This window comes from Chroicocephalus ridibundus, chromosome 3 (assembly GCF_963924245.1).
Source record: "Chroicocephalus ridibundus chromosome 3, bChrRid1.1, whole genome shotgun sequence".
Taxonomy (NCBI): domain Eukaryota; kingdom Metazoa; phylum Chordata; class Aves; order Charadriiformes; family Laridae; genus Chroicocephalus; species Chroicocephalus ridibundus.
Window position 1 is genome coordinate 21565664 of NC_086286.1, and position 25277 is coordinate 21590940.

General features: G+C 46.3%; 1 protein-coding gene and 2 long non-coding RNA genes across 3 annotated transcripts in view; 1 reads left to right on the forward strand and 2 right to left on the reverse strand.

Moving 5' to 3' along the window:
- Positions 1 to 8119, reverse strand: LOC134512724 (uncharacterized). The gene is made up of 4 exons (XR_010070221.1): positions 8055 to 8119; positions 5549 to 6761; positions 3712 to 3903; positions 1 to 776 (listed from the first exon to the last, which is right to left on the reverse strand). It is a non-coding gene; the product is annotated as an uncharacterized LOC134512724 (long non-coding RNA).
- LGALSL (galectin like) lies at positions 8084 to 14509 on the forward strand. Its single transcript, XM_063328373.1, has 5 exons — positions 8084 to 8230; positions 8395 to 8466; positions 8624 to 8712; positions 9180 to 9357; positions 12078 to 14509. The coding sequence occupies exons 1-5, from the start codon at positions 8198 to 8200 to the stop codon at positions 12219 to 12221; spliced, it is 516 nt and encodes a 171-aa protein (XP_063184443.1). The 5' UTR covers positions 8084 to 8197; the 3' UTR covers positions 12222 to 14509.
- LOC134512723 (uncharacterized) overlaps positions 12050 to 25277 on the reverse strand; it is a 25089-nt gene continuing 11861 nt past the window's right edge. The window contains exon 3 of the long non-coding RNA XR_010070220.1: positions 12050 to 12380. This is a non-coding gene — a long non-coding RNA (uncharacterized LOC134512723). The remainder of the gene's footprint in view (positions 12381 to 25277) is intronic.

Genomic DNA, 25277 nt, shown 5'->3' on the forward strand with positions numbered 1-25277 from the left:
TTAAAAATGGAAATCAATGAACCACCCTGAAAGAAAAAAAAACAACCAAAAAACAACAGCCACTTTGGATCGACCTTCTCTTTTGAAGATAATTATGAGAGAGAAAACAATTTTGAAACAATGGATGGCAAAGTGCAATGCTTAGAAACTATAAGGAAGAACATATTTGTCCACAGCTCACTGTTGCAATATCCCTGTTCTCTTCCATTTTCTAAGTCATGTACAAAACGTGCTTCCAAAATAAATTATTCAGTTCCGAACTGCTGCAATGCACAGCAGGACGCCTGTCAGAGCAAAGTGTCCCTAATGGAGGATACCTCATATGATCCTCATATGATGAAGATGAGTTCAGACTGCAACAAGTCCTGAGTGAGAATACGGCACCTGAAACCGACGTGCACAGGCGGTGAAACCCTGCCTTGATCAACCACCCAGAGCACTTGTCATCTTTCTTTTTCTTCTCAGGAATGGCCTCCTTCCCTGCCTGGGGTGTTTTGAAGGCACCGTCGGAGGATGGAGGGCAGGTCTCAGTCTTATCCTGTACCTGCAGATGTTTGGGACTCAGTCAGATGCTGACTCTGCTCCTAATTCACCAAAACCAGCACACCACTTTGGACCAACCAGTGATGTCCAGAAAACCCACAGGGACGCTGCATTGTTCACATCTGATTGAGTGCAGAATTTGCTCTGCATATGATTTTAACTGCTGAAACTGGCAATTAAAATAAAGATGTGATTCCCACGTTCCAGGTTCCATGTTCCATTTGCAGAAAGCACTGTAAAAAAAAAAAAAAAAAGAAATATTAAAGCAGATCTTTTAACATACAGATGAAGAATATTTCCTGTGGAACTTCTCAAAATAGTAAAGAGCCCCCACCCTGTCCTGCAGACCATGCAAAGCAACAGTTATGAACTGAGCAGTGTCATGGTCTAGGTGGATCTCTCACATTTACAGGACAACGTACTCTTACAAATGCAACTGTATTTGATGAGCTCATTAGGAAAACAGACAAAAATGGCAAACAAGGGCTCAATCCCCTTTGTACAGCCTAGTACAACACATGAATTCACTCACTCACCCCTCAATTAATTAGGTTTCGAACTAACAAATTCTCTAATTCATAGCTGGCAATCTGAAACATGTAACTTGTAACTTGTGCACTTAAAATAGTTCCCTGCCAAGAGTGAAAGGGCTCATCCTCCCTCCTTCATCACACTGCTGGCGTCCCCTCTGTCCCACCGGGACGCAGAGAGCCTCAGCACTCCAGCTGCTCTTGGAGCCGCTTCCAAACCTTTTTGGGTGAGCTGAGGCATTTATGGCGCCCAGCGTGGAAGGGAATCTCTACCACTGCCGTGAGTTATGGGGGGGCTGAGGAGGAAACTTCCCCACAACCAGTGCGCAAGGAGGATGGCTGGCTGTAGGGGACAGCAAGCCACAGGTGACAGTGGCTGCATAAGGACCTTTAGCCCTTCCTGGCCACTGTGCCCTGCCTACGTCTTGCCCTCGCTCTGACCGCATGGCGCAGCTCCTAGGAGATACCCAAACCTCAACAGGACACGCTCCCGGGCAGCCTGCTCTAGGCGAGTTTGCTGGAGCAGATCTTCGACCAGGCAACCTCTGCAGGTCCCCCAATTTATTGTCGTTTAGACAATTATGCTATCACCCAATGACCTCTCCTCGCCTGGGAAGGGGAGTCAGGGGAAAAAAAAAAAAAAAGACAACCATACAGCTGAAATAGAAACACATTTAATAGAAGAATAATAAAATAATTAACATTAATAAGACTAAAGAACCAGTATTGATCCCAATGCCAAGATGCAATATACAAGGACTATACTCAGCCCACTCCATCAGCAGGAAGCTGTGCACTCCCAGCAGGGGACAGCAAATGTGGGACACTGCGAGCACTGCGGCTTTGGGAGGAAGGGAAGGGCTCAGGGACTGGCAATGGGGCAAGAAGTTCTCAGGATCACTGCCATCAACGGAGAGAGAAACTACGCAGCAAACTTTCTAATTTATATTGAATGTGACATTCATGGTATGAAATAATCCTGTTCAATGGTCAAATCCTGGTCAAATGCCCAGGCCTTGCCCTTCCTCATCCCTGCAGCTGGCAAGGCTTGAAAACACTGAGACCTTGAATCCCACATAGGCTATCTGGCTATAAAGTAAATATTTTCACAAATTCAGTTTTCCCCAACATTAGAAGAGAAATTAGTCCTGTGTCGCTCAACCCAAGATGGAACCCCAGGAGACCACTGGCCTTCCTGGCCACAAGGGCACATTGCTGGCTCATGGGCAACTTGCTGTCTGCCAAGACCCCCAGGTCCCTCTCTGCAGAGCTGCTTTCCAGCAGGTGAACCCCTAACCTGTACCAATGCACGGGGTTATTCCTCCCAAGGTAAAGGACCCACACTTGCCCTTCTTGAACTACCTTTGGTTCCTCTGCAACCAACTCTCTAGCCTGACCAGGTCTCACTAGGTTGCTTCCTTCCAGTCTACAGGCACATCTCCCTGTTGGAGTGGCCTCACCAGCCCATCTGCCAGCTCCCTCGCCTCTTCAGGCTGCACCCCAGCAGGGCCCAGCAGGGACTTGGGCATCTCCAGTTTGCTCAAGTGTTGCCTAAGCTCATCCTCTGCCACCTGAGCCCAGCAGATCCTCTCGCACAAAAGGAACCTTTTGTTTGCTCCAGCCTTTCCCCCAGGTCTCTGGGGCCTGGGATGTCTGGAGGCTGGTCTTGCTAGAACCATCATGCCCCAGGAGGACTGGCAGAACCTAGATCAGCCTCAAGTGCTGCCAGAGCCGAGTGAAGGCCAGGAGAATTTTAAGATGGAGCAAAATAAACCCCTAAAAATTTTACTGTAAGATGAGTTCTTGTGGCCGTGGGGAACTGGGCATCGCAACTATTTTCACTGCCTTCTCCTGTGCTTGACCCTGCCTTACAGTCTTCAACAGCTGTGGTCTTCGCTTCACTGTCAGAAGTTTGGTGGGGAAGCAGTGGCCGGGGTTTCCAATCAGCAGCAACACATTGTTGCCACCTGGTTAGCCAGGAGGTCCCTAAGCCACCATGTCTCTGTCACAAGTGTGTGTGGATTTCCCTGGATTTCCCATGCCCGTGCCTGGGGCATTCCTAATCAGTTCCACCCTATGTCTGCAGGTCTCCCTGGGCTACTGTGATGAGGATTACTCGTGCATCTTTTCTCTTACCAAAATGGGAAGGCCACCTGTTGTTAGGGGACAGGGAGAAAGAGGACAAACAGCAGTCACTAATAATTTAAGATGTCCATAGAAAGAAACCTTTTGACATGAGGATGATGGGTAAAAGTCCTTTAGCAGTCTTCTTCCACGTCCCCTGGTAGATGTGATGCAGGCATAATGCACCATGGTCATGAATCTTCGCCTTTAAAACCATGAGGTTGGACAGAAAATCACAAAAGTTCTAAATATATATATATATATATAAAAAATATATATATATAAATATAAATATATAACGTTGCTTTTTATTTGCTGCTAGATTGCAGTTGTTAGGAAAGTAGCCAAATTCTCAAATTGCTAGAAAGTGCCTCTTAAAAAAAAAAAAAAGTTTGAATAAAATAAAATAAAAGCCAGGCACTTATGAAATGACAAAGACCTCAAAGCTGAAAATAAAAGACAAAAGAACCAACATTATGAGATTCACAATGAAATTGAGGAGATATGATAATACCAAAGAAGTCCCAAATAAGACACAGCAGAAAAGACCACCCTCCGATGCATTTGGACATCGATTCTCTGTAGAAAGGACTAGAAGAGCTGAAAGATCCTGAACGTGAATAGCCTTCAACCAGCAAGTAATGCCTTATCTGACGTGCCTTTATGTACGTGCCCTTGGTTCCTGGTGCAGACTCCAGTAAACAACCTGCAAGACAAATATTTCCGATACGCATGTGTGCTGCACCAGACATGAGGCAGTTCTGCGCACGACCAAATGACTCTCTCACCTGGACCAACTCCTTAAACGCCAGTTTACACAATTTCTGTTACCAAGAGCCCCAGAAAACTCACTTCTCCGCTGGATTCATGCACAGCCAGAGCTCGAACCCCTTGGGGCAAGATTCAGGCCAGAATAATTCAGGAGGCAAGAAGAAGCAAGGAAGCCACATGAAATAAATGTCAAGACAGGGGTGCTGCTGCTCCTGCCCCTGGATTCCCTCCTCCATCCATGAAGATGTGCCAGCACTAGCCTGTGAAAGCGCAGAGGCGTGCTAAACACCCTCCACACACTGTCCGTACCGATAACTGTCATTTGTCTTTCCCACGGGTGTGTGTGGGAGGGCAGCCTCATGAACGTTTCCGCAGGTACGCGGCATCCTGCACTTTAGACTCAGGACGCAGTGCCAGGGGAATCCATCCTCAGGACACTTTGAAGCCACACGGCATGGCAAGAGGGCAAGTAGAACATCTCCCACTCTGTCCTCCAGCCCCTTGCGACACATCTTCAGCTGCTATCTCTCCCTGGGCACCCGCCCAGGGCAAATTTATACAAGGTTGGGTTTGGTCTCTCAGACCTCTGCCTAAGGATTTACAGTGATGAAGCTACAAAGGTCAAAAAACCCCAATAATTGTTTATCAGCGCCTTGATTTTACTGCAGTAATTCTGAAAAGGAGGAATTCCTCCGAATTGTTATACACTAGGCTCCAACCACCAAATCAAATTTATTCTCCGACTTTCTCCTTTATCATATTACTCAGCTTTTTCCGAGTCTTACAAAAACCAGGACTTCAGTGCCTTACCACCCAGAAACCAAAGGAAGCTTCCACGAAACCAGCAAACACCTCCCATCTTCTCATGAACGTCATTAAAAAAGCAAAACAAACCAGAGAGGTTGTACGAGTCAGCCTATAAACCCAGGTGTGAGGAGAGCAATGTCAGTGGTAATGGGGCAAGAAAGGCAGGGTAATTATACCACACCAAAATTGCCATCGTGCTGCATTCCTTTCCGGTGAAGGCCAGCTAAGAATTAGATACACCTTTTTAAATCATCAAAGGGAGTGGCTGCAAGATACAAGGTGCTGGGATTAAGATGAAGTTCTGGGTTTGCCAGTTCTCAGCAATGGCTTTGGTGGCTGGGCTGGGCATGTCATTAACTGTTCCCAAACGGTGTTCACACCATGCCACTTCTTTTTAATCCTTATACAACTCTCAGTATTTCAAGAGTCCCAGGCTCCCACTGAGCGAAGGGCTGTACAAACCCAGAAATGGAAGACAATACCTATCCACGGGGTTTTTTGTACTTGGTCAACCAGTCAAGTTCAGTAACTTGTACCTCAGCATTATTACAGTGGAACACAAATACTTATTGTGTTGCTCCAGCTACTACCACGAGGTCCGCAAGCTCAAACTCTCAAGAGCTTCCCCATGGAGAAGGCTGGTACAAATACCGAACAGGGCCCATTTTGTACAGATGATTTAACAAGGACTGCATGGGTGAGGGAACAGATTTGGCTCAGACCTCTCCCTTTTTCAGAAGAACAAGTATAGGAGCTTAGATGGCAGCCCTTACCCTGCAGCCCTTTGCAGAAGGGAACCTGCTGGGAAGCTGGATCTCGAGGAAGCTCTTCCGTGGGATGAGGAGGCACAGCGATGGGCAGAAACGCAACCCTGCTCCATAGACCACTGGGCAGGGCAGAGGTGGGTAGTCCTCTTCTGCTGGAGAACGCCTCCCTCGGAGAAACCACGGGAGCAGCCATCACACAGGCAGGACAGCGGCACACAGAGGCAAAGCTCCTGCTGTGGCTGCCTCACCTTGTTTGTGGTGCAAACAGGATTTTCAACGTCCTCCTGGGTTGTTATGGGGCGAGAGGAGAACGTGACACAGAAACAGAAAGGCAGAGACCACCGGTGCCTTAAAGACATGGGAATGTCCTGCCCCATCATAACTTCATACTGCAGGTTGTTCCAGTCAATCTTTCCATGGCTGACAAAACAAACGTTGCATTTGTTGCTCGTTTTCAGAAAACACACCAAAAAGACAAACACAAGGCAAAGCAGCTAGCCAAATGGCCAAGTCTTGCTACTTAATTATTTCAAAATGAAAAAGTTCAATTAAAAGCAGCTACAAAACAAAGACATAACGATGACCTCTCTCCGCCAAGAATTCATGCTTTGGCACAAACAACTGGCTGGCCTAATTTTATGTCAAATAAATTTAACCTTATCGAAAAAAGCGACTCCCTGTACAGGAGAGGAAAAGACAAGGTGTTCTGGAAAGAGCTCTTTGGGTGTAACACCATACTACTAAATAAAAATAAAAAGCTTAGGGCAATTTCTGTTCTCTCTGAGGCCAACAGGAAAAAAAAAAAGCGTAACACAGCTGGCAGCAGCATTGGTGAGGTGAGCAGCACACAGGAGCTGACAAAACCATCAAGCTAACTCCAGTTCCTCTTTGTGGTGAGCCTGTGAAGGCACTCAACTCACCACTGGGAAGCCAACTGTATCTTACATGCGATGTTTTCATGCTACTGCCCTTTTGACGAATTCAGTCTCCTGGCAGTTATTTGAGGAAGGTGCTTTTCCAGGTGGTCATCGCTGACACCCCATGTCACCCATGTCCCCATGGCTGACACCCATAACCCAGTGGTTTTCCCATGCCAGGTCATCAGGGATGCCCACTGCCTTTGTGTCCAGCTGTGCTGGTACAACTGAAGAAGCCGTGACATCAGTAGGTGACTTCCTGCACAAACAGAAGCTTCTGTGAGCCATCTCCAACTGGGCACCTAGAGATGAAAACATCCCCAAATTAGCGGCACTCCTGAAAAAGGAACCAAGCGTCCAAACACTTACACAACGTGCGCTTACTCTCAGTAGCTCTTGATTTCTCAAATGGCATCAGCTACTGATTGCAAGCATTTCCCAATGGACACGCACTGTCATATTGAAACCGTGCATATTGCAGTGACTTCGCTTCTTCCACTACGCTTTACTCAACGTGAGTAATTAATCCTCACCGGACCTCAGAGGAAGAAGGACCCAGCCCAACGCGCAGGTTGAGAGGCACAAAAAACCAAGCGACCCCTTCGAGGTCCTGCAAGAAGGCAGTCCAGTCACCACGTCACGTTGCTCAAGAGGTGTTCACGCCACCAAATCCCAGCAGTGAGGAAGCACGGAGAGAGCCTTCCTCAATTCCCCCCTCCTTCCCCCAGGACCCTGCACTCATCAACAGGATCATTACAGCGTGCTTGCCGGGACAAGTCACTCCTGCTGTGGTAAAGGCGAGGGATTCCTGGCATTGCAGGGCCGGTGGCCTCGGCCGAGCTGTCGGCAGAGCAAGACACCCACAGACACCGCCACGTTGCATAACTACGGACACCGCATGTAAATAGGAGCTTCCCCGCTCTCTAACGAGCCTTATGCAATTACCGCCTCTCATTAGGAGGAGGTCGGCGGGGAGGATTTCAAAGGAGCTGGTGCCCGACTTGGCCGGGAGGCTGCGGGGGATCTCCCGCTGCGACGGGCGGGAGGCGTGTCCCCAAATAACAGCCGCCCCCGGACTCGACGCCATGCGGGGAGCGGGGTGACAGGCCACTTTGGGGGGGAGAGGGGGGGCGGGCAACGACACTGAGACATCTCTCCCCCCGCTGGAGAAGGGGAGCGAGCCAAGACGCCCGGCTCGGCCTCTTCGCCGAGCTTAGAAATAAAGGTGCTCCCCGAAATAAGGGGCGCGGGGATCGTGTGGCTTCTCCAAGCACCCGTCACCTGCAGGCCGCGGCTGAGGGGTCCCCGGGCCCCCCGCCCGGCCGGGCGCTGCCAGGGCCTACCCCGGGCCCACCACTACCCCCACCTCCGCCGCCGCCCCCTCAGCGGGGCCGGGCCGCGGTCCCCCCATTCAGGGTCGGGGTCTCCCCGCTCAGGGCCGGGCCCCGCCGCGGAGGAAGCGGCTGCAGCGGCGGCAACAGCCCCCGCCCTGCCCGGCTCCCCCCCGGGCCATGGGCTGGGCTCCCCGCCGGGCGAGGCAGACCCGGCCACCTCCCCCTCTCCTTTCCTCCTCCTCCTCCTCCTCGCCTTCCTACTTCTGCACCGGCTCCGCTCCGGCTCCGCCGCTGCCCCTCTGCTGCCGGGGCTGCTACACGGCCCCCCTCCTTCCCTCCCTCCCTCTCCCCCGCCCCCGCCGGGCCCCCCTCCGCCCCGTCCCCAGCGCCGCCGCTTCCACAAGATGGCGGGGACCGTGGCCGAGCGGGACGCGCTGGTGAGTGCCGCTTTGCCACCCCTTCCCCGGGGCTCCGGGACGGGCAGGGGGATGCGGCTGGGGGGGTCCGGGCAGGGCAGGACCCCCGCGGCAGGGACCGGCGGGGCGGGAGGCGGGAGGGGCCGCGCTTACCCCTGCCTCAGCGCTCTCCTTTCTACCTGCAGAAAATAGAGGACGGGCATTTAAACAACTCCCTGGGATCCCCGGTGCAAGCTGATGTGTACTTCCCTCGCTTGGTAAATCACCTTTATTCGGATTTTTCTTTTTTTATTTATTTTATTTTATTTGGTTCGGGTTTTTTTTTTTTTAACACCTTTACCCCCGGCTGCACCACGGCGGCCGCTGCTGATGCCGAGTGGCCCTGGCCAACCCCCCCTCCCCTGTCCTTTCCAGATCGTCCCCTTCTGTGGGCACATCAAAGGAGGAATGAGGCCGGGAAAGAAGATCTTAGTTATGGGCATAGTGGACCTCAACCCCGAGAGGTAACACCCGGGCAGGGCTGTCTCCCGCCGGGGGGGGGGGGGGCGAGGAGGGGGGACGGGGACACACACGGGCACACGGACACAAACACAAGGATCCCTCCTTTCTGGAGAGGGATTATTTTTATCATTTTAAATATAGCGTGCTGATTTCTCCTTTGACCCATAGAGGGGGCATTTCTTTAAGGGATCCTGTTTCCCAGCATTTCACCTGGGAGTATAGGAGCATATATATATGTATATACACACACACATATATACACGCATACATGCACACACATATATATATGTGCTATCACCACGTTCTTGTCCCCGCTGAGCTTTCGGAGCATTGCCTGAATGAGCTGAGCTGTCACCCCGCCATGCCTTTACCGTCAATGGCTTTAATAAGCTGAGAAATGAAATGGGCGGCATTTTGGGCCGATTTACTTGTTTCTGGGTGAACGAGAGCCGTTTCGTGTGTGTTGCAGCTTTGGCATCAGCCTGACTTGTGGGGAGTCGGAAGATCCTCCTGCGGATGTGGCTATTGAGCTGAAAGCCGTGTTTACAGACAGACAGTTTGTCAGAAACTCTTGTGTGGCCGGAGAATGGGGGGAAGAGCAATCGTCTATTCCTTATTTTCCATTTATACCGGACCAGCCTTTTAGGGTGAGTACCAGGACGACAGTGGCAGGCACCGGATCTGATAAAGTGTAATGGGATGAGAGTCGCGGCAGAACCTGACTTGCCTCTCGTGAAATCACCAGTCTAGCCCGTGCTTCTCCGGCTGAGGCACACCAGTTGCGGGAATGTTTGTTGTCCATCGGGAGCTGCACGGAGATCCCGCTGCTGCCTGCAGCTGCAGGCAGTTGCAGATGGGGCTGCGGACACCTCACCGGGGTGCTATGACAAGCGTGAGGTTGTCACGCTGCGTGATGAAGCGCACTTCCTGAGCTTAGTTTTATAGCTGTAAATTAAAAAGTACCTCTATGTTATTAGTGCATTACAGGTTATTACTGGAGAACGTAAATACGCGGTGGGACTGCTGTATGTTTTGATGGTTTTTTTAATGGACATAGTGTTTGCAGTTTAGTGCGGCTAATAAGGATCTTGTTCATCCTTTGTCTCCAGGGATGTTAGGCTGAGGTTGACCATAGCCCTTCGTGTTAGCAGATTAAACAGCTAAGCAATAGTGGTATTCTTTTCTGAAGCCTGGGATTAAATCTCCTGTTAAATTTAAGTCCATAGCCGCTTGGAAATGGTGTACGTGGAATCGCTGTGGTGCAGGGGATGGACTGGGTTGACCTAGAAGCGGATTCCCATCTGTGGTGTTTATGGTTATGTGAAGATGTCTTTGCAAATCAGGACTAACAAAGTATGCAGCTGCAGAGGGCTGCTTCTCTCTCAGCGGCTTCACTACATTGAGGAAAAAAGGCTGCATGCCTTCTCCACGCGGCTGACCCAGAAAAACCCTCCTCCTCCTCCTCCCCGCCCCTCTTATGAAACCTCGCTGTCCCCTCTGCTAAATGCCAGTGCTCTGACCAGCTGCCGAACTCTCTTAATCCATCTCGCCCCCAAGATAATCTCCCCCAACCCCAAAAGCTCACTGTCTCCCCAGACGCTTGGGCTTTGAGGGGGTCTTTACGACTGGTTTTGCTTGCGAATGGGTTGCGCTCGACTTGCTTCTACAAACTCTCCCATCAGAGCTGGCAACACCCTTTTGGTGCATGTGGGAAATGCACTTGAAAGGGCTTGGAGGCTTGGTCCTGCTGTGGCAGAGAGGGTTACACTACCTGCTGCAGTGGGTGGTGGCTGGGCCAGTCAAATTGCAAATTATGTGTTTTCTGGGTGTCGCACTGACAGTTGACATGAGAGGACAGCAATATTGCACGTTTGGCAGGAGATACTGTAGAAAGGGATAGAAAGGGAGGAGTTGTTCTTTTTCTTCTTTTTTTTTTTTTTCCCCCAAACGCACAACTGGAATTTAGGCCCCCAATTGACTTTGTACCTTTGATGGTCTCTCCCTCTCAGTGAATAAATTAGACTACTAAGTGTTCTTGACAATTACTTGTGACCCAGTCCAATTATCATTCTGGCGTGGCCCAGGGTGATCTGGAAAAAAATGGATCGTAAGCAGTGTTGAGGCTAACCATATCTTTTACATAATGTGGCCTAAGGCTGGATGCACCTGCTGTAGTGACACAGGAGCTACGTGGCAACGCGGGCACATCCCTGTGTACGTGGTGTGCTACTGGGTCCCCAGGAGCTTAAGTTCTCCTGGACTGTCTGCTGCCACTTCTCCTGCTGCAATGTGCCCTCAGTCAGTCCGGCTTCGGCGCACTGAGTTTATCACTGGCCCCGTTCCCATTTTTATACGCTGTAGTAGTAGCAGAGTCAAGTGCCTGGAAGCAGCACTCAGCTCCAGACTGCCAGCCTCTTGAAATGACCCAGGATTTACATTTGGCTTCCCTGCAGATTTTCTTCTTAGCCTGTCTGGACCTGGAGGTCTCCGAGGGCCTGTGCGAGAAGCACAAGTTCTGTGCCCTCATATCCCTGCTTCCTCCCGGGACAGCTCCAGCGAAGCTTAACTACAGGGCACCCTCTCAAGCCACCCCAAACATCAGGAATCTCCCGACTTGTCTAAGCCTGTTCAGCTCCAGGCTTTGTTGCTTTTCCAGAGCGTTTCTGCCGGGCTCCAGGAGGAGGGATGAGCTACGTCCCTCCCTGATCCTGGTTGTGTCCTCCCTGATTGTGCGAACTGTCTAGTTGAATTCAAGCCATCCTGCACCGCGTTTCCCTCACTGTAGCCCCAGTATGGAGTCTAATCCAACATGGAGTCCTGGGCTGGCTGCAGGCACAATAGCAAAGGCTTTTTAGCTTTGCAGCAGATCTGTGCGTACGTGTGGGAGGGGAGGGCAAACCTATCCCTCCTCTGGTGTTCACTCCCTGCAAGTAAATTAAAGGAAGCTTGGAAAGCATTGCAGAGGGAACTGCCCCTTCATTCTGCAGGAAAAAAAAAATCTGTAGCAAGGAATGCAAGATTTGGGTCAGAGATACAATTTCTTCTCCCTGTAATAGCAGTTTGAATCTGTTTCTGGCATTATTCCAAGAGACAAAACCTCCCTGATGCCAGTGGGACTGGGTTCCAGAGTGCTTCCCACCAGGACAGCGTGAGATTGGATTAACATCCCTGTAAAGTAAGAGCAGATCCATCATAGTCTAACTGGTTTCATGGGGGCAAACTGGTCTGGTTGTTAGGTAGCACATAAGTAGCAACATGTGTAACAGCACCAAGACTACTTAAAGGCTAATGGAGAGCTCTTTGCATTCTATGAAATAACTTCCCAGTTACCCTGCGAACAACATGCTTCATCGTTTTATTTTTACAGGTCGAGATACTTTGTGAGCATCCCCGTTTTAGAATATTTGTGGATGGACATCAGCTCTTTGATTTTTACCACCGTATTGAAACACTGTCAGCAATTGACACGATAAAGATAAATGGAGATCTTCAGCTTACGAAACTTGGCTGAGCTTGTTAGGACTGCAGATTCCAAACCGGCTCAAGTGCCATCGTCCGTTTGGAGAAGTGACAGCCGGCTCTGGACACAGCTATGGTAGGAAGGCTGCCTCGTTCCTTTTCTGCATGCAGTTCTTCACTCCTGTGCCGATGAACTGGGCTGTTGTTTATCCTAATGAAGAACACTGTTGGTTAATAGACATTGAGCCGTTTTTCTTGGATCAAAATAGCTCACCTGTGCTGGATAATCAAATTGGAATGAATTCAGAAAGACTTGCAGTCTTGTTTCAAATATCACAGAAAGGCAATTTCTGAAATGCAGCGCTAAAACCTGTTCCTGAACAGCAGTGACACACACATACACACAAAAAAAAGTTTTTCTTTTTCAAATATTGTTTCTGCACTGAAGTGGAGTAGTGTAGCACAACACAGGGCCACGTGCTGACGTCCTTACCTGGGGCCTGAGCGTGGTTCCGTGGAAATCAATGGCAAAACTCCCACTCACTTTAATGGAGTACAATTAAACTGTCTAGTCCTTAGTCAAGCACAATTCCCACTGATTTCTATGGGATTTTCTGCACACGCCTGGGGGCCAGCTCTTCTGCTGGTGTAAATCAGCATTACCTCCGTTGGCTTGCAATGGAATTTTGCTGATAGCTCCCAGCCGCTGATTTGGCCCAAGGACTGTGCAAAAACTGAATGGGGGTGTGAGGACACAGCCTGTATATTTTAGTCAGGGTATTTGCATAGAATGTAGATCGTTACAAGTTTTTGCACAATGTATTGTTAATACAATTTTTAAAGCTTATCTGTAGTTTATTTATTTATACTCATTGTATGTATTATTAGTAAAAATGAACAATCTTACTGATGGTTAAGGACAGCAAAGTGTAAACATTTTGAATGTACAAAATGTCTTAGATTCTTTGGGTAAACTTTTCATATCATTCTTGAAAAATCATGTTTCCTATCGAACATTTAGTTACATTTTAATGGAGCCCTCTAGGCCCTGGGAAAATGCGGGCACGGTAGTTGGTGGGGGTGGGAGGAACTCTGCATATTCACTAGAAACTGTTTTTCAGGGCTTACTAACTTTGCTGCACAGGATAGGTTTGAGTTAAAGTCGATCTGTTTTAAAAACTTTAACAGCAAATTTGTAGGTTTAACTGCGCTTTTATAACTTGAGAAAAAGTTACATTTGGCAGTCTCTTAGTTCAGAAAGAGAACCAGCCTCTTTCCAAGGGAGATGGGAGATTTTTTGCACTTGTTTGAGAACATATTCGGCCTTTGATATGACAATTAAAACTTGTCTAGACAGCCAAGTTATTAATGCTTGAAAATCAGCTACTGCACATGAATAATAACTTTTCAAGTAGCTTTTTAAATAGTAGGTATAGCTGTATAAACACAGTCATTGCGCTACACTATAAATGAACACAGCCACTTTTCTTGACTTCTTTAGGACTAAATACACTTTTTTTCCTTGGCTGCTCACAATAGACTATAGCAGGTCTTTCTGAGTAGTTATAATCGTGATATAAACATATATTTAGGCAATTTTGAAAACATGTAATATAGGGACTTTCTAAGACACAGAATACAAAAACATCCTTTGTAGCACAGTATTTAAAAAAAAAGAAAAAAGAGAGAGAGAAGGATCTCACAAACAGAACTATGTTAAACCTGCAATAAAGCTGTGGTTTAAAGCAACCAGAACTGGAATGTCCAAAGTTAAGGGTAGAACGCCAGTTGTAAAGCCTCATTTTGCGCTAATTTGGCCTGCAGTTAAGAAGCCTTAGACTGCAAGCTGAAATTCCAACTGTGGCCCTAGTCCAAAGCCTGTTGAGGTCAATCAGAGTCCTCTGAGCACAGAAGCCTGATTCTTATTTCATGCAAGTGCAAATCTCTTTGTAAAGCCAGGGAGGTGGTGTTGCTGCTGCAGATGAGTTAAGAATCAGGCTGCCAGCTACAAAATAGAAGTTTAAAATGGAATTTTTAGCCTTAACATTGACATTCCCTGACTTTTCCTCCTTTTTCCAAATTAAGAGAGAACCTGTTGTTTTCCAGATGATCTTTTTATCTGGTGTGTGGCTTTTAAGTTGTATATCAGATTCTATTTGTACTCCAGATTGAATCTTGATAAGAAATGTTCCTATCTTGCTCTGTTTTTACTCTTTTACATGATACATAATGACTGTGTCATTTTCCGTTGTATAAAGAATGCTGACAGTGTTTCGGTACAAAATATATTCTTAAAAATTATGATGACGATAATAAAAATCCAAGGGAAAGGTGCTTCTACATGAGGTGTTTGGATTTTTCTATAGCTTGGAAATGCTCTCTGGTTCGAAAGCAGATACGGGCAGAAGGTGAATTCTGTTTAGCACCCTCCCTGCCTAGCGCTTTCTCCAACTAGATCTGTAAAGCCAGGTTTGCTGATGCAGTGCCATTGCCTGAGGCTGTCCTGCTAGTCCAGTGGGCCATAAGTAGGAGGCTGGAGACAGCAAGTAGCACCATGACCCTGCAGTAGCACAGAACCAAAAGGGATCTCCCTGACAGCACAATGCCAGTAGAGGTTTCCCCTCCGTGCCTTTACTGTAGCCCAGAAAAAGCGATTTGGCTGACTTAAATTTTCAGCTGCTTGGGATTCCTGGTAGCAGGAGTAGCTTAGCACAGCCCTTGGACTTTTTCTATCCTGCACAGGCTCAGCACAGCACAGTGCCTAGGCCAGGGATGTTGAGATGAACTCAACACACCATCACGACGGCCTGCCTTACCTCTGTTCCCACCTGCTGTGCTGGGCACTCCCAGTTTTTTCCTGCTCCGGTAGTTCATCTCGCGAAAATGCTTTTTTGAAACCGATTCCGGTTTTGCCTTTGCATAACTCCACCAACCACGGCGCCCACCACCTGATTCTGCCCTATTGTGGTTTCTGAGCCAGGCTTGGAGGCAGGAAGGGCTGTGAACCCACTTCTGATGGGTTGTGGTTTGGCTGAGAGCTCAGGAAAGGGCAGAAAGTCACTGTTAAGGCTTCCACATCTATTTGTCTAACACTGGTTTAGAAGCCTTTTTACTCTTCTTTTGCTCTTGGGCAGTGCCTGGCTATGGCAGGCAAAAGAAAGATGATGTCTATATAATCAAGGGCTGTTCCACGCATGCTTGGCTTACTTTGGTTGATTGTCTTCAGAAGCTACTGTTGAACACTTCTATATGCAGTGTAAGTCAGAGAAAACCGAGGCCTTAAACTTTTCTGTTCAGTTGGACTTTGAGCCAAATCCAAACATTCAAGATGGGAGACTGTGCTGCAAAATTTATATCTGAATTTTTTGGTCTCCACAATTTAGAGATTATTCAGATCTTCATTTTGGATATAAGCCCTACCAGACCTGAAATAAGACTGACTCCAAATTGGGCCAGGTTTTCAAAATGTTGTTCAGTAGGGACAAGTAGTCTGTGAGCTTCTTGGAAGCTGCAATTCTTCAGGACTAAGTGAGTGTGTGAACCAACTTTTGAAATCTTATGCTAGATTTTATTAGCTGAATATTTCCGTGGTTTCCTCTGAATGAGGAAATGAATTCTGAAATGAAAGAAGCCTTGAATGGGTAAAACCCATGAGGAGCGGAACCCCTCAACTTAGCATAGCTTTATTTTTTCCAAAGAGGAAAAAGCAAAAACAAAAACAAAAAAAAACAACCAAAAAACCATGACCGATTTAGTTATATTTGGAATTGGCTGTGATAAAGCTGATTTAATTACAAAAAAAAAAAAAAGATGTTATTGCCTACTCAGAAAGAGCCTTGAAATACTTAAGTATCATGTGAGGTAGTCTGTGTCTAAACATATTTCACATAAACGTTTTTTTTTCACACAGCCAAGTTGTTAAAAATGTTACAAAAGACCTTCTTTTTGTGTCACAATTAGAAATGTTTGCCCCACCTTGAAAGAACATTTTGTACTAAATATTCATATGTTGTCTATGTGAACTTGCACTAACATATATTATATTCTCCCTCCCCTCCTCGACTCGCTTGAGAAGAAATAGGCGTAATATTGCTAAACCGGTTGAATGTGACATCTGCTTGAGGCATAGCATCTTTCTCAAGGGCTGTTTTGAGTAAACAGCCTGAAAACCAAAGGGAGGGCCTGATTCACCATTCTGCTGTGCCAGCTTTCCACCCCTGTCACTCTCCTGCTGTGAGGCTGAGACTGAAGCCCTGAGATTTTAACGTAAGGGAGCAGCACTGAGATTTTTATCTTCCGCGATTTAAAACTATTCACTGTGGAGGAAATAAAAGAGTAGCCACAGCGCTCTCAAGCTTGGTAGTAGTGTTGGGGTAGCATGACATGCTGTAGTCCTAACGGAGTGTGAGTACAGAGAGAGGTAGTGGGCATTTCAGAGCCAGCCAAGAGCACAGGCTGTGGAGCTGCATGACAGTGTCCCGGGGATGGGCATTTGCCACATTGTTAGCTGCCGCCTTCTGCAACGCCACACCAGGACACACAGCAAAAAACCAGCATTGCTCACAAATTTGGAAAGCATGAATGGGTTCATGTTCCTACCTGCCTTCTTTGAAAGAGGCTCCCAAATAAATAATAGGAATAGCCATGCCACTAAGGTACTTTTTTTCCCCACAGACATTCAATTGGTGTATCTAATGTGGGGCTCATCTTGCCTCCCATCCATGACAGGTGTTCCCCGCAGAAACCCACAGCTCTGCTTTCCACACTACGGCTGGTTACAGTGACCTTTTCATGCAGAAAACTGCAGAACTGCAATTCTGCTGAGCCAGTTCAACTAACTAAGCAACCCCCCAGCACCCCTGGAATTGATGGGACAGTATGAGGAACAAGAGTCAGGCTGAGGGCAGCCCTAAATGCTCACTGAGATAAGCACAGAAATTAGGAAGAAAAGCTACACAAGGCTAGGAATGGTTAGTGACCTGATGAGATTTTTTGTAATCATGGGTATTGTTCTGATTTTCACACGTGGATCAGAAAGCATACAGGTGAAAGTCACTTCGCAGCAAATAGCGTGTGGGGTTAGAACCAAGGCCAACACAAACGGGGAGAAAAAATGAGCTGCAGACGCTTTATCTGGCTTTGATACACCCTCTCAGCTCCTCCCAGCAATCACTGCTGTTATGAACATACACAATTACTACAACAAGAAGATTTAGCAGCATGTGCAAGATCAAAATAATAAACTCATACTTTGCCACAGGTCCTCCCTAGCTTCTGTTGCTAGGCCTCTCCATCTGCCTGTCAACAAATAACCATATCCTGCTGCTTTTAAAATCCATGGCAAAAATCCTTTTGACTTTCATGGAAATAGGTCCATAAGAAAAGGGGTATTTCTAGCTCTCCCTCTCCAGTTATTTTCAGCTGGGGCATACTCAAAAACTGAGTTTATTTTTAAGTATGAATAGAGGACTATTTCTGTCTACATTATCCATTTGATAGAGTCAACAGAAAGCACAGCTTTTTTCTGCTGCAGTAACACTGGTTTTGCAGTTAGCTGACGAAATGTCTTATATTCATTACCTTCTGATTTTTAAAAGTGAAGGGTGTGCACGAAATGACCGGGCAATAATAGTAATATGTATCATTCACCACAAATCTATTTTTATGTGTTGTGCCAATTTCATAATGAACTTTTAATAACAATAAAATGTGAAATCTTCACTAGGTTTTTCTGTCTTTTATCTGAATTATTAGTGCTCAGTACACACCCTCTTGACTTCTTTAATTTCTGGCTTCTTTTATGTTCTGACTGTTTTTCAGAGGTAGCTAACTCTTTCCCTCATAAAACCGTAGTGTGAAATTTTGGCATGAGATGTGCAGCTTTGGTAACAGCTTGTGTAAAACTCCTTTACAGTTTAAACACATTATACAGAACAATCAAATAACTTCATTAGAGGAAAGAATAGCTTGCTTACTCATGCACGACTGCCGCTGACATCACTGGGCAGCGTAAGCCTCAGGAGTTAACAGGCACAACTCAGACCTCACGGCCAGGACAGGAGACACCAATGCCTGGTCACTTTTGCATAGGATAAAACAGCCCATCAGCAGCGTAACTCACACATATGCTCTAGTTTACTCTGGTGGAACCAAATTCATGGGTGAGGGTTACATGGTGAGTAAAACCACCATATTGGCTCCAAACATAAGTTATTATGAAATCCAGTGTTTCACTTGTTGTCATGATCCTAACTAAAGTTCACATTGACCTAAGTGCAAGAGGAAACTTTTAAGGTCTCAGCATCTTTCAGTTAAAGCTATTGGAAAAATTCTGCATGACCCAAACGGGAAAGGATTATGCCCCACATCCAGTTGTGGCTGTAAAAAATGAGTGAGGTTTCTGAGGGAAACCTCAAAATCCAAGCGGCAGATGAGCAGGATTTGAATACAGCTAGTTCTGTGGGTTTCTTCCCAATAAAATGACTATGAATCAGATGCTCCCCACACAGTTCAGCCTAGCTCTAACCCATAAGCATGGATCTGTGGCCATCCCTGCTCAAAGCCAGCCTGAAATTGGCCCTTTGTTTACTATACATGACCCTAAAAAGGGGTATGTTAAGACATCTAGAGATTTTGAGTTCAAACACAGCATTAGGTAACCTAGATGCAAACCAGAAATGGCTGGGAACAGTATAAAGGCAGCATCTAGTCCCCACCAGACAGCAGAACAACAGCAGCCACATAAGTGCTTGGGGGGATTTTCAAAAGGGGAAATATATACATAAAATTTCACCACTTGCATTGGCTAAGTCCTGTAGAGGCCCTTGAAAAGCTCTCCTTTGACCTGTAATACTGAGTAAACTACAGACATCTGTTTTAGGGGGAAGGAAAGGAAGGGGTCGCCCACTCCATTGAGAGCACCTGGTATGGCAAGTGCCATGTGTACTTCTCTCCCATTCAGATCAGTACGACTGACGCCTCACAGCTGGGCCTTATTTTGGCGGAGTGTTTCTGAACTTGAAGTCAAGCCAATTCATGTTGAGGGATTTACTCACAGGAATACCACGAATACGAGTGCTAGCACTGCACTGGATCTTATTTTTGAATTATGACTTTCATCACTCTTCTAAGAATAGAGGCTGGCTTCAAAACATCACATCGACTCCAGCATTCTCCAAAGGTTACACATTTCTCATCCTGTTCAGGTTTTGAGGCTTCAGTTTCCACACCGGTGCCTTGCTAGACCAGGGCTGTTATGCTGGGGACAGGGGGGATCATTCAGTGAAAGACCCTGAGAAGGAGGTGTCTTTCGGCAGCTCTCTTCCCAGCAGGCAGAAGGAGACCTGCAAGCCCTCTCAGCAGCCACAAATGACAGTGAAACAGAGCTACACTGACTCCTGGTTTGCAGAACAGGTCTTCCTTGGGACACTGAAACGTAGGAACAAAAGCCTGGTTAATTAGAAAAAAACTTCATTGAAGCTGAACAGTAAATTTTAGCAGCAGAGAAAAGCCAGGGATTTTAGTACTAGGCAATCTGATATTAGCAGCCAAGAGCCATGCTCTCTCGGTGCCCAGAGGCCATGGGCACGTGCTGCTTCAATCGAGTAGAGAGGCAGAGCTCCGTGATGTGGAGCAGCCCATTGCCAAGCGCTGAAGGAGATGCTGGAGGTTTCCGAGAGTGCTCAGTGTCTCTGCCTTTGCCTGGCTCCAAAACCCCTTGTGATGGGAGAAAAGCCAGTGCTGACAGTATTGTAATGTATGACAAGCTGCAGTAGCAGCTCCAGCACTGCGTGCTCAAAGAGGCAGAGAGGATTCTTTCCTGGCTGCTCTCTAAGAAGTTTTCTGTTCAATGGGAAAGATAATCACTGTCTAGAAGAGATCCAGCCCCAAACCAAGGACAGACTATAGCTTTATGTAGAAGAAACATTCTTGGGAAAGCAACAGATTCACTACAATCTCCAGGGGAAAATTAAATATTTTAATTTAAAAGTACAAAGGCCACAATGAGGACAGTGGGGGTCCTTTTACACCCCATTTTTGGAAGAAAGATACAATCAGCTACAGTGGCTACAAAACAGACTCTGAGGGGCAAAGCTGGGAGCAGCTCTGGATTATTGCAGAGGTGCAGAACACAATTTCCACATCCATTCCCCTCCATTTCCACTGCCTTTTCTCAGGGGTGGCAGGTCCTCTCCACAAGAGAGAACCGTTGCTGGAAACCCCACAGTCAGAATTCTCCTGTGACTTCAGAGCTTTCTATGTCCTCTATAGACACCGACCAAGGCGTACTTTATTTAGCAGCACTCACTGAAGAACTTCAAAGCACTGACAAACTTTACAATTCGTGTTAATTCATGAATGCTTCTCATTTACTGCTGTTATACCATGGGCAAGAAGAGGGAAGAACAGAGATGTAACAACAGTTTCTCAGCAATCAGTGCTGTAATTTGTAATATACTGACTTCCATGCACCTAATGTCTCAACACTGTGACTTTTGGCTACAACACTGGAGTTCAGACTCCCAGGCCTCCTCCTTTGCTCCCAAGGCAGACATGTTATTTTGGACCAAAATATCCAACAGTAAGATTGAGTAATGCCACACACTGTGAGTAGCTCCTCTGGGATCAGAAGGGCTATTTGCAATGCAAAATCCTTCCAAAATATGCTTTTTTAAACAGTAAAAATTAAATGGCATTCCATCAATTTTTTGCAGCCTCCACTGACTCACAGTGCTTTCACCTTTAATTTAAATAATGCAGAAGAGAAGCTGGAACATGGAAGATCAGGTTTGTTAGCAGGGAGTTGTTTGCTGCATGTTGAATTCAAAAGATGATGCGCACACATATTTTCCTAGACAAAATACAGCAATCACATCCTGAATGATGCAAACAGGTAGACCTCTCTTGACTTTGGTGGCAGTACACTGATTGATAGCAACTGAGCACCTGCTGGAGTATGAACTGGTGGAGGGTTCCCATAATAAACCTAACCTCCTTGAGATATTCAAAAGATGCTCTCAGGCAAAATAACGGGATTCTGTTGAGCAAAGGGAAGCACATGATTGTTTTAATGCATTGTACAGCTGACGCTGTGATAATGCAGGCTAGAAGATGATGATTTTAAGTGAAAGGGAAATCAGTTGAAATTATAATTGTTCTCTTTATGTATTACCAGATGTATTGATTACCTTCATCCTGCGTGTCACTGGCAGCTAGGGAACATGATACATTATCTCATGCTAGTGTTGGAGAGCAGCAGAGATTGGTGTATTTTTAGAAACAAGATTCCCACAGTGTAACTGTAGCAATTGGATGATCGTTCACATGCATATTAAAATGCCAACAGATGAATTCCTGGACAGTGCCAGCAAACATTTCACTGTTTGGGGTAGGAGGAAAGGGCAGGAATGAACAGCAGCTCAGAAGTTCAACAACTGACAAGCACAGCGCTTCTGCCTCCAGGACTGTGCCCTGAGAGCTGTGTGGCTCACATTGGCCAGCCTGAAAGGGAAGCTGGTAAAAAACAGAATCCCACTTTCCAGGATGAAGAGATGAGGCATTTGCAGGTTAGACCTGCCTTACCTGGTCCCGTAACACATGAAATTACATCTCTGTACCAGTAAAGGGAACTGATGGCCATCTATAGACATCCTCCAGGGGCTCAGTCCTGGGTGTCAGCTGCCAGTGGGCAGTGTTAGGGTGTCTGTATTGCACAACAGCGTATGGTGCAGAGGTCCCTGCCTCACTAAATCTTATCAAGATTGCAGAAGTGCAAGGCTTATGGCTGGTCACAAAACTGTACAGATGTGGGAGCACAGTTGGTAGGGCCAAGTTGCCTATAAGCAAAGTCAATTGGGAGGTAACCAGGAGCTGCCTGTGCAGAGCAGATGTGCAGCAGCATCTGTTGGAAACTTACATGTCTCGTAAAGCATTTATATGCCTCATAAAGCAGAAGAAGCTGTTTCAGACTCTCCGGGAATAATATCAGACAGGTTAAGGGTCCTGTCATTGGGCTGGTTTAGACAGGAGTTGTACAGGACCAGTCAAGGTCTGAACCTTTCCACCGAGCGCTAACCCAAGTGGCTCTACATAGAGCACAATTTGGGTTCACTTGTAGAAGAAATAACTAACGTACACTTGAAGCATTCCGCAGCCATTCAGGTAGGTGTCAGAATGTCAAGTATCTTCCAGTAGGCTGTTGCTGTATTCAGTATAAATAAACTGATGATCACAGACCATCACAGGAGCATGGTGATTATTATATTTGATAAAACTGGCTGTCCAAATAGTTCACAGTCTTTGGCTGTACTAACTGGAATGTGTTTTGGAGGACAGCACAAGAGATGCTGTGGCAGACAGCTATAGCTACAGCATAGCCTGTCCCAGACAGATTTTTCTTTCAATTCTCTTTAAGTAGAATTGGTCTGAAACCTATTCAACAGTTTTGAATTTTATGTATTTATCACTGATGTTGCAGTGATTTCAGTTGGCGTGGAGGCTATTAAATGCCTGATCTTTTTCAAAATCCTGTTACGTTTATGCATTCTGACATTGTTCATGAATGGCAATATACTCCATGCAAAGAGAATTCTTCTCTGTCTGCCTTCAATGTACCATTCTTCTGTCTCATTACATGCCCTTTTATCCTTTAATAGGTGGATGAATAAAGAGAAGACCCTAAACTACCTTCTCAGTATCATTTAGGTTTGTATACACTTTCATCCTGTTTATTATCACTTTCTTCAAAGTACACAGTCCTTTTCAACCTAATGACCAAATACCAGACTGGAAACTTTTCTAAAACATTTTAGCACATGGCTTCAATCCACACTATAAGAATGAACAGTCACCACAGTCAAAGTAAATTGCAGGTGGTGGTATATTGCCTAACATCCTGATGTAAATGTAAGATAAAGGCTTACTCCAGGGGGTGTAGTGCAACGTGAAATCCAAGTGTACAGACTTTGCATATCAAGTTTTATCTTAATTTCAGAAAAACCTCTAATTATGCTGAAATGTGTGCTTTCAAGCTTTCCTACACCTGGCCTCCAGGAACCCCCCCAGTCAACTGCAGGCAATGACTCCCTCCATGTCATTCTTTCCCCACAAGGGATTTTAGACACTGAATCTATACAGCCACAGCACCAGACCTCCACCTCATCAGCCTGTTCCCACCTGCCTCTGTCCAGCCTCCAAATAATTTTTGTGTCTTCCTTTCTGTTCAAGCGATCTTTTTTCTACCTGCAGTGCTGGAAGGGAATAGCCAAATCTGGCCTCTCAGAGCATACCAATCCACAGGGAACACCTTGTTCTGCAGAGAGCATGGCAGGAAGAAAACGTCCTTCATGGCATTCAGGGTGATGTGAGCCAGGTTTCAAAGAGGAGGCCACAATTTTCACTGCCAGAGAGTGCCACCCATCTCAGGCATGTAGCAGCTCCACTTGCCATCTTCTGAGCTGCTTGGTTTAGACCTCAAACAGATCCAAAGGGAAATCCTGGATACCTTCACAGGTGAACTTCCATATACGGCCATGAAGCCACAGGCTGTGAGGGTTGGCATGCAGATATATATCAGCATGCCAAAACTTCCACAGCAACATGTAACTAGTATACACAAATACAATTACACATGCATTTATTGGGAGAAGGTAGTAGAGTGACTCGAACATGTGTCAACAGTTTCCCAGGGTGAGGATTTAAAAGAGCTATTTGGTGTAATAAAGAGTGATGCTTAATGTACAATTTTTTCTGCAAAGACTGCTTTTTTGCTTAGGCTAGCTGAGTGGCTACATTAATGGGAAAACTGGAAGCCTTTTAGAGGGTGAGTAGTAGCTGGAACTGCAGGGGTATTCATACCCCCTTTTGCAGCATCTAATTTCAGCTCTGGTAATTCAGTCTGGTCTCTGTGCGTTCCCTATATAGACAGCGGAAAGAGAGACACTTCTCCAGAGGATGATTTAGCAGAGACAATTTTCATGCCCTGAATGGTCTTCCAAAGGCTTTGGTTCCAGTGTTTATAAAGGGATCTTGAGGACACTTGCCTTCTACCAAACACCCAAATGTAGATGCCTGATCTCCCCTTCACACACACACACACCCTGTGCTTTAAAAAAAAAAAAAAAAAAAAAAAAAAAAAAAAAAAAAAAAAAAAAAGCAGCGAGCTGGAAACAACAGGCCATAGATAGAGGACTCCAGATGTTTCCTTAAGCAACTGCTAATAGGAAGGAAACTATCACCCTAAGAAAGTGAAGAACAGCAAAGGCTTTCAGTGCTGAAGGCAGAGGGTTATGCATCACTCACACAACAAAGACAACACTTGCAATTCTGCTTCCACAGGGATTCACCAGTCCCGTCAGGCTTGGAAAGAGATCTGAATAAAAAGCCCTGGAAGGAACCGAGGCACTTAGGGCAGCACCTGCACAACATCCCACAGGTGATGCATGCATCTTCTATACGTAGGAGTAAGAAACACAATACTCTTTATCAACTAGAAACACTAAATGATGTGGAAAGGGCTCTATAAACATGTGACCTTTATTTATTTTTAATTACTTTCCATATGGCTGAGAGCAGCTTCCTATTGGCCAGATCCAAACTAATTATTGGTTATGGGAACTTTCAGTGGCTTTCAAATAGATCCTGCATTGCCAGAAACAGGTGGCAATAGGAAAACACTACATGCTTCCCCTTCCACCAAAAGTAAAACCACATAAAGCAGAATCGCATTTCAAGAGAGCAGATTTATCATTTCGCTTAGACTGAAGAGGGTAATGTTTTATCCCTGTCCATTTTGAACTGTTCAGCACTGGCATATAAAGCAAGACACAGAACAGTGCCTTCTCAGAATCCAAACTACGAAATAGCTCTTGGCTGGTGGGTTTCTTTGCAAACAGCACTGGGAATGCTCAGTGTTTCAGTATTCAGCCTTCAGTCCTTGGTGGTCTCCTACTCTTGAATGGAAATATTTCCTCTTCTAGAGGAAACAATACTGGTACTCTACTGATGTCGAGGAGGTTACAGCAGCAAACAAATCTGACCTCATCTGTTTTGGGTTGCCAGTTCTGCGCATAGCTTACATTTTATCACTCCAAAATGGCTGAATGCCAGA